This window comes from Limulus polyphemus, unplaced genomic scaffold (assembly GCF_000517525.1).
Source record: "Limulus polyphemus unplaced genomic scaffold, Limulus_polyphemus-2.1.2 Scaffold2592, whole genome shotgun sequence".
Classification (NCBI taxonomy): Eukaryota; Metazoa; Arthropoda; class Merostomata; order Xiphosura; family Limulidae; genus Limulus; species Limulus polyphemus.
In genome coordinates this window covers 130,167-140,676 of record NW_013668202.1, presented here as the reverse complement: position 1 = coordinate 140,676, position 10,510 = coordinate 130,167, and the positions used below count along the sequence as shown (strand labels likewise).

The 10,510-nt window shown below is 35.1% G+C and overlaps 1 protein-coding gene across 1 annotated transcript in view; it reads left to right on the top strand.

Annotated features, from left to right (window-relative positions):
* The window catches only part of LOC106467379 (zinc finger protein ZIC 4-like), a 20,706-nt gene extending 19,775 nt beyond the window's left edge, over window positions 1-931 (top strand). Inside the window, exon 2 of the mRNA XM_022395555.1 lies at window positions 176-931. Within this exon, the coding sequence (XP_022251263.1) occupies window positions 176-705 (530 nt within the window). The 3' untranslated portion in view covers window positions 706-931. The remainder of the gene's footprint in view (window positions 1-175) is intronic.
* The last annotated feature ends 9,579 nt before the right edge of the window (window positions 932-10,510 follow it).

The following is a 10,510-nucleotide window of genomic DNA, read 5'->3' as shown; positions in this document are numbered from 1 at the left end:
TGTACACTTAATGTGGGTATATTTTACGTTTTTAAAATATTGGAGTGAATTTTTGTTTCTGTGTATTTTATAGCTTGAAGTTTCCAACATTGTCTGATAAAATGAATATCTCTATATTATATTTTAATGTTTTCATAAGCAAACTTTAAATTATTGTTTATTTTTTCCCCTTCAGGTGAAAAGCCTTTCAAATGCGAATACGAGGGATGCGATAGAAGGTTCGCTAACAGTTCTGACCGTAAAAAGCATTCCCACGTGCATACGAGTGACAAGCCTTACAACTGTAAAATCCGAGGCTGTGACAAGAGCTACACACACCCGAGTTCCTTGAGAAAACACATGAAGATCCACGGAAAGTCATCACCGCCACTAAACGCTCTTCCTCCGGGTTCTGCTGGGAGTAATACTTCTGGTTCGGGCTACGACAGCGACACTCCGAGCAACACCACGAGTGGAAAATGCGCTAGCCGAAATAGTCTAGTCGGATCAGGTGGACGATCTGCGATCACGGGCCTCAGGACATTACCCGTAGGCCAGTCCAATCCGCCTCACAGTTTAAGTGCGTGTGGACCTACAACAAATTTAAGTGAGTGGTACATCTGTCAATCGGTAGGGGGCATGTCAACCCCACCTAGTAACGAACATTCGCCCTTTGGTGGAGTCGCGGCTCACGAGTACCATCTCCACAAAGCGTCTGCGTACTGACCACCGGTCACTCCTACCAAGGTAGGACAGCCTTTGTTTAGGTATAGACATTCCCTTCTAACCCTATACACTTATGTGGTCGAGTGAAAAGTGTGGGCCTACATTTGTTTGAAAACTTTTGGTCACTCCAACGAAACGACTATATTTTTTTTCTCGTATAGGTGAAATATTTAACTGAGTGACAGCTTGCTCGACTTTACAGAAAGGATTTGTTTTTAAGACAATATACAAAGTATGGTAATGTATTATAGTGAAAAAATGGAATATAATTTTACTGAAATCTCTGTTTTTCTTGTGTTTATAATTGAAACATGTGTGTGTGTTTGTGGTGAGTAAATTGTAAAAAGAAAAAAAATGTGTTTAAAACATTCCAATTCGTGCTCTGACTACAACACAACTTCAAGTTAAAAGTAACATAGTAATCGTAGTAAAACAAACAACAGAATATAAACATGTTGGCTGATGCACAAACTTTGTGTTGAATTTTTAAGAATCTATATGAACATAACAAAAATGTAACTTAACAATATAATAATGTGTTTAAATTATCATAACACTGAACTGAGAACCGCATGTCATTTGTATCGTTATGAAACACACAAAACTTGTGCTTATATCGCTACAACAATCGTGTTATAGTTCACACAAGTATGTGTTTGGGGAACACAATTTGTGTTGTTGTGAAATAACAGACTATTTGTGTTAACTTACAATACAACGTTTCTTTTTTACAGTGCATTCTGTTTAAAATCCGGGTACTTACACTTTCAACAGAATTGTTCTCAGAGTTCTTGTTGTCAGCGAGTACATGTAACCAATGCAATTTTTCTCAGTGCTGAATAATTTGAGTTTCTTCTGAATATGTAATCAGGACACAATGAATCGTATTTTTCTAAAGCTGAAATATACGCCTTACATTGTCTTCTAAGTAAGATGACATTGCAGTCAATATGAGAAAAATTTGTATTTATTACATACTGTACACTTAGTTAAATAATCGAAAAAGGTTTGTTATTTTAGTAAAGTGCCACATAAGTGCTGTGGCTGTTCGCAGGTTTGTCATATCGTTAATTAAACGTATAAACTAGTTCAAGAATATCTAGATGTTTGTCTTATGAACAATTTCTCAAATTAACAAATTCCGAACTTAAATTTCTCAACTGTGGAAAAACAATAGTCGAAACATAAGAAAAGTATTCAAACTATCATACGGATTATTATATTGCTAATTATGTCTAGTTTAAAACTATCGCTATTTCTTAAAGTTTGTTTACACGAACGGATATTATATTGCTAATTATGTCTAGTTTAAAACTATCGCTATTTCTTAAAGTTTGTTTACACGAACGGATTATTATATTGCTAATTATGTCTAGTTTAAAACTATCGCTGTTTCTTAAAGTTTGTTTACACGAACGGATTATTATATTGCTAATTATATCTAATTTAAAACTATCGTTGTTTCTTAAATTTGGTTTATTGTATTACTATTTTCTTTACAGTTGCAATTTCAAACGTTTTTCTTTTCATTGATTTATATACTTTTCCTATTAGTTTTTATTTTCATGCCGAACCCCACTCCGTTACCTCATCGGTAAGTCTGAAGGCTTACGACGCTAAAAATTGGGATCGATAACCGTGGTGGGCTGACACAGACGGTCCATTATGTAGCTTTGCGCTTAACATCAAAACAATTTTCATGACGGCAGGATTCTCTTTCTTTATTTAACCTTCTCTCAGAAACATTACTCCATGTAAGTGCCACTGTGGGTACACTCAGAACTTACAGTTTGTCAGGTGGATCTCAGCTGACACTTAAACAAACAAATATCTGACGGTTGGATATGATTACATGGTTTTTCAAGAGGAAATAATCATGAACTAAGCCTTGATTTCTTCATCGAGCTCTTTACTAGTTTTCATTGGTTGTGAATCAACAACCACGCTGATTGCTACCGTATTCTCTTTCACCAGTTTCACGTGATTCTTTCCATAGAAGCAAATATGGTAAAAGTGAAAAACAGGAGTCACGAAATTCATAAGTAGACAAAATATAAAACAATGAGTTGGAAACAAAACATTTCCTTAATTAATTTATGTTTCATGTTTTTTTATTACATTTCATGTTGACATTGTATCCTTCATGTTTGTTACATTTATAACATAAAATAAAAGGTTATAATAGCTTCATCTATCCTGCACATCAAATTGACAACAAAGTACATAAAATTCGTAAATACAGTAAAAATTTTACCGCTACGATTTTACATAAATTATATTTCAAAAATCTTGAGTATAATGTTATTTGCTTGTATTGTTTTATAATAAAAAAAGACCAAAAAGGGCAAGGTAGTAATATTATTTGCTTTTATATTTTTGACGAAACAAAACGACACATACTACACTCTGGTGAGAGAAGAAAGTACGAGCTTCGTATTGTACCTATGTATATTTTCAATAAATTAAATTTGTCAGAAAAAAATATGCATTGTTTTACTGTCCCGTTACTAAGATATCTAACCTAGTTCACATTACTACAGTTGTTCATGTAACTGATCATACAAATAGTGTCTAGGTCACTCTAGACACTTAGTTTAGAATAAAAAGAAAACTTAACAGCAAAAATTAATATTTTTATTACATTAATAGGAATAATGTGACTGCTTTTGTTTGTTTGTTTGTTTTTTTTGGCAAAGTTGAATAATAGATGGTGCGATTTTTTGTCAACTTAAAAGGTTTGATTTAAGTTGAATTTCGCGCAAAAACTACACGAGGGCTATCTGTGCAAGTCGTACCGAATTCAGCATTGATATATTATGGGGAAGGCAACTCTTGGGTTACTGTTTTACCAACGAATAGGGGCATCAACCGTTACATTATAACGCCCCTACAGCTGAAAGGGCAAGCGTGTTTGGCAACGAGGATTCGGACCCGCGATCCTCATATTGCGAGTTGAGTGTCTTAACCACCAGGCCGCCATTGGCGAATCTATCCAGGCGGAGGGCGAGTGTAGTAGTAAGAAGAGTAGTGTTTATGTACGCGGAAAGCTCACATTGAGCCTTATTACAAATTGTATAATTTGTACATTCTTTTTTTCACGTGCCACCAGTGGTAGACGTACAATAGTTTGAGAATCATGGGCCTAAAGTCCTAGACCATTACTATATCAGCCGTATTTAAGCAGATCTGATAATCCCTGATATTAGGCGAAAGGCCTTGTCGACACTGAATAAAAAGGAAGGAATAAAAATACCGCGCAAGCAATTTTTGAGTGATAACAAGATATATCAATATAACGTCACAAAACAAAGTAATTTACCGTGAAATTATAAATAAATTCTGTTTAGTGGCTTAGAAACTATGTAGCAAAAACTGCAGCATTATAAACAAAATTACCAAGAATTAAAAACAGTGTCCAATCAGGGAATATATCGATAAATACCAGTCCGTCTGTGAAGGGATTAGTCTTAACTTGGATGTTAAGAGTGTAGAAAACTATTATGAGAAAAAAAGGGTTTGAAGAATTACTAAGTACATAACAGCTCATATGTTAACATAAATATCTCATATTGATCCTCTTAAACACAATCACCCATGCTGACGAGTCAAGCAGACAAGGGCGGATGAGTGCCCTCTATTCCTTCATTTGGCAGCCACATGTCAATGGATAAGCAGACACGATCTGTACAACTTGAGCCGTGTGCCGACGTTATTTATAGGTTTACTGTCAGGAAATGGAAATATTGAATCGCCTTTCCGCCACTCAACTTGTTGTTTCAATACAGAATACTCATAACTTTTAGCAAGCACTATTTATCTTACTACGTAGATAAATAAGTAAATATAAAGAGATATATTTATAGATTTTTACTGAGAGAGGCTAGGTATATGTTGTGTAGCTTTAACGGTTGCTGATAAACGAGTTCTAAGTCTCAATACCAGATAAATCTTCAGATTGGCTACGGTATTTTAAGTTTTACGTTACCAATTTTGGTAAAAACAATTAAAACAAAGAATGAAACTAGTGAATGAAAGCAGTTATATATATATATATATGTGTGTGTGTGTAATGTAAACTTAAATTGTATTCCAAGAATACGTAAAACTTCTAACCAGTTACTTTATTTGTTTAATTTCACAAGATATTCCATATTATCATACTTTATCTTCTATCCAGTATTCGTATTCTGTGTTTTAAATATAATTAACTTGATACTGCTACCGTATACTTCAGAGATAAGACTTGATACTGCTTACCGTATACTTCATAGCCAAGACTTGATACCGCTTACCGTATACTTCAGAGATAAGACTTGATACCGCTTACCGTATACTTCAGCAATAAGACTTGATAATGCTTACCGTATACTTCAGAGATAAGACTTGATACCGCTTACCGTATACTTCAGAGATAAGACTTGATACTGCTTACCGTATACTTCAGAGATAAGACTTGATACCGCTTACCGTATACTTCAGAGATAACACTTAATAATGCTTACCGTATGCTTCAGAGATAACACTTAATAATGCTTACCGTATACTTCAGAGATAACACTTAATAATGCTTACCGTATGCTTCAGAGATAACACTTAATAATGCTTATCGTATACTTCAGAGATAACACTTAGTACTGCTTACCGTATACTTCAGACATAAGACTTGATACCGCTTACCGTATACTTCAGAGATAAGACTTGATACCGCTTACCGTATACTTCAGAGATAAGACTTGATACTGCTTACCGTATACTTCATAGCCAAGACTTGATACTGCTTACCGTATACTTCAGAGATAACACTTAATACTGCTTACCGTATACTTCAGAGATAGCACTTAATACTGCTTACCGTATACTTCAGACATAAGACTTGATACCGCTTACCGTATACTTCAAATGTAAGACTTGATACCGCTTACCGTATACTTCAGAGATAAGACTTGATACTGCTTACCGTATACTTCAGAGATAAGACTTAATACTGCTTACCGTATAATTCAGACATAAGACTTGATATTGCTTACCGTATACTTCAGAGATAACACTTAATACTGCTTACCGCATACTTCAGACATAAGACTTGATACCGCTTACCGTATACTTCAAAGGTAAGACTTGATACCGCTTACGGTATACTTCAGAGATAACACTTAATACTGCTTAGCGTATAGTTCAGAGATAACACTTAATAATGCTTACCGTATACTTCAGACATAAGACTTGATACCGTTTACCGTATACTTCAGAGATAAGACTTGATACTGCTTACCGTATACTTCAGAGATACGACTTCATACCGCTTACCGTATACTTCAGAGATAACACTTAATACTGCTTACCGTATACTTCAGACATAAGACTCGATACCGCTTACCGTATACTTCAGAGATAACACTTAATACTGCTTACCGTATACTTCAGAGATAACACTTAATAATGCTTACCGTATACTTCAGAGATAACACTTAATAATGCTTACCGTATTCTTCAGACATAAGACTTGATACCGCTTACCGTATACTTCAGAGACAAGACTTGATACTGCTTACCGTATACTTCAGAGATACGACTTCTTACCGCTTACCGCATACTTCAGAGATAATACTTTCGAAAAAAGTCTGCCCTTTCTTTTGGTTTGGATGTTGTTAAGCACATAGCTACACAATGGGCTACCTGTGCTATATCGAAACCCAATTTTTAGTGTTGTAAGCCTGCAGTCTTATCTCTGAGCCTGTCAAATTTGCTTTAACATTTCAATGCGATTACTTCTAATAAACACTACACATGATCAGATCACGTGTTATCTCTTTAACCAGTTGTTTTCTGTTTTAAATTAAAGAAAAATACATAAGTTGACCAGTACTTTCGAAAGTTTACAAAACACGTAGAACAATAAACATATGAAGCTTATATTGGAATGATACAAAAATGCGTGATGTATTCAGAAAAGAAAGCCCCACCTCCCCCAGTGGCACAGCGGTATGTCTGCGGACTTACAACGCTAGAAATCGGGTTTCGATACTCGTGGTGGGCAGAAAACAGATAGTACATTGTGTAGCTTTGTGTTTAACTTCAAACAAGCAAACAAACTATTCAGAAAATAATAGCGTCTGTTTGATTTGACAATTAATACGTGTTATCCAGTGAATATTTGTAATATTTAAGTGTTATTTCTCTATCTAAAATATTAGAATTAATAATTACGTGAACAAGATTTTATTTGTTAAAAAACTCCATCCATAAATGTATTACTGTCAACCCGAAGTCGACATGTTCCGCCTATCTTATTAACTGTTGTATATTATATACCGCTAAAATTAAGTTTTGACTTCCCAAACACATCTTGACATGTAAACATAAATGACTATATATACTATGCAATAAACGGATTGTAAGCTTTACAAGCTGATTGGCATGCGTCGTGACTCCTGAAATATTTCATCCTTATTAAACATTAAAGTAAAAATTGTGAGGTGCGACATTTTAGATCTTATTTGGTTAATCCATTTACCTTGTTAGAAGAGTCATGGGTTCGAATCCTGCCAAACTCAGTCTTAATCGTTCTTCGAAGAGTGTTAAGTGAATATTAGGATAAATCTGTGGGGAAAAAATGGGGGTTTCACATGTGTCGAAAGGCTTTAAATTTTCCACCTGATCAATGCATTATGCACAAGTAGGCTAAATGGCCAGACCAAAATTATCTATGATTCGCGTATAGTTGTTCCTGATTTTGAACTATCGGCCAGAGGGAAGGCATTCAGTCAGCAGCACCCGCCACCACCAGGGCGTTCTCAGGCTCTTTGGACCGAATAATGACATACAGCTTCGATAGATATCCAATGGGCTTCTATGCCTTTAATCTGCATCAAGGGGTTGTCGAAAGGTAACCTCCATATGCAGTTGATGATCTGTGGCGGTGGGTGGTGATGTCTAGCTGCCTTCCCTCTAGTCTTACGCTGATAAATTAGGGACGGCTAGCGCAAATAGCCCTCGTGTAGCTTTGCGCAAAATTCAAAAACAACAACCAACTTCTCTCTTGAAGCCGTCTTCTATCTATAACTGTTGATTTTGTATCAAAATAAGCATTTCTTAACTTTTAAGTAGAGATAATTATAAGGAAAGCAATTAAAGTACACACCAAGAAACCACAATAAAAGTAAGGACACTAATATGTCCATATAGTAAAAAAAATAGATGTCAACCATATAGAGATGTAATATCAAGAAAAGAGCCACGTTATATATAAAGATGTAATATACAAGTGATAACCTAAACAAGAACAAATTGAGGAAAACTTGTTCCCCCTTTTCTATTAACGTTGCTTGCTTCTTCGAGTTTCAATAATATACACCAATCTAGCTTTGTATCGTGCCTGTTCTCCTTTGTCTATTGTATGGATTGTTCGTTAACAAGAAGAACAGCAATTTTACTACTACAGTAGATATGAAGTTGTTGTTTGTAATGTGGTGTAAGAATGTTGACTGTATATTTCTTTTAATCTAAAGTGGATATTAAGCAGCTGTTTTTAATGTTGTGTTAGAGTGTTGACTATGTATATATTTCTTTTAATCGAAAGTAGATATTAAGCTGTTGTTTTTAATGTGGTGTTAGAGTGTTGACTGAATATTTATTTTAACCTAAAGCAGATATGAAGCTGTTGTTTTTAGTGTTAAGATCTATTCAGAAACACATGAATAGTAACTAACATTTTAGATAGATTTGACAATACCCAAGACCTGGGCAACAGTTTCGATCTTTATATTGAGTCACAGCAATGTTTCTGCATTATTCTAAATAGGCTGGAGTTACTACAGCGCTTTTGGACTTGTGTGTGAATATATATACATACATGTGTATAAATTTGCTTGTTTCATGGTTTTTACAACTATTTTTGAAGGCTGAAAAATTCCGAAAATATCATTAACTAACAGTGTGAGTACCCAACTGATGAAACAAGAAATTTTAATAATTACAACTAATACAGTTTTAATTGTATATTCGATTAGTTGTACTCATTGCTAGGTATAGTTTTACTTCTGATCTATCTAGGTAACTTGTTGTGACCGGAAATACTTGAAACTTTCGATATGTTTGCAACACCTCGTCAGTTCTAGCTTAGACTCACAACTCTCAAGCACGAGTTCAACAGATGTTACCATACATTTTTTCTTCTATTTGTCTATCGGCGGAAATATTTTGATAGGTTTAAACAAGAATCTATTACTTCCTTCAAGATTAAATAGTTTTATGGGGATTGGCTCAGTTGTTCACTTCTCATTATCGCAAAAAATCGCGCTCTGCACTTTTAGACCGTGGTTGCTTCATAAGAGTGACTGTCAAATCTCACTATTCGATTAGAGTAGTTAAAGAGTTGGTGGTGGACGCTGCTGACTAACTGCCTTCCCTCTAGTCTATCAATTCAAAATTAGTGATTACTAGCGCAAACATCCAAAATAAACCAAGCCAGTAGCATGTTCTTTAGTTTCGTGACTTTTACTAGCATGTTCTTTAGTTTCGTGACTTTTACAATCATTCTAAGTGTTAGATTTAAGTAGGAAACTTCAAGGTCGAAACTCAGTCTTTTCAAAACGCAGGATTAGATCGTTTTTACATTTACAAGACATCTTATGAGCATATTTGTAGTTAAGCACAAAGCTACGCAATGGGCTATCTGGGCTCTGCCCACCACAGGTATCGAAACCAGGCTTCTAGCAGTATAAGTCCGCAGACATACCGCTGTGCCATTCGTAGGCATCTTATAAGCTTGCCAAATACTAGCATACACTTGTCCATGTCATTCTACTATATGTGTGTTCAGGGCACGTCGAGCTAACCCACTTGATGCACAACCACGGGCGTTTTCATATCGCATGTGTATGTGTGTTCAGGGCACGTAGAGCTAACCCACTTGATGCACAACCACGGGCGTTTTCATATCGTATGTGTGTTTGTGTGTGTGTGTGTAGTTACTTTAATATGACAAAAGAAAGATAGCTGAGTGTACTTAGTGTCTGAAGAGTTGAAATTTTTAATGAAGCGTGGGTAGAGTTAGATTGTTTTTCTTGTCGTATAAATAAACGAAATTTGCTTAGACACATCAGATTATTCTCTGAAAAAGCTGTGTTTTTGAAATTTTCTTCTCGCACCCATGCGCACATTTGTGTTTAAGCCTTTTTCTGCCTTCTTTGCTTATTAGACGGGGGAAATTCCACAATAACGAAACAGAGAGTTAAGCAGCAGATATTAAAGGTTGAAAATTAGCGCTAAAAGTTGTACTGTGTGCAAGCTGGCTTCAACAGAATGTAAGCTGTTAATCTTCTGTTGATATTTCAAGTGGTGTGAAGTGTGTCGTTTAAGTTTATTATGGAAGGAATATTTGTAAATATTATTTCTCTTGGACTACATTCTGATTGCATTATCTTTCTTTCACGCAACATAATTTAGTTGTTAAATATCATTAATCCAAGGCAGTAAGTACGATTGGATTACCTTATTCAGTCACACCTGTCAATGTGTTATATATTATTATTATTATACCATGGTCAGATTATGCATATATAGGGCTATCCATGTACACCTGTCAATGTGTTATATATTATTATTATTCCATGGCAGTATATGTACGTATAGGGTTATCCATGTACACCTGTCAATGTGTTATATATTATTATTATTATTCCATGGCAGTATATGTACGGATTGAATTACATTATTTCAGGTACATCTGTCTAGGTGTTACATATTATTGTCATTCAATGGCAGTATATGTACGGATTGGATTCTTTTATCTAGGCGTATCTCT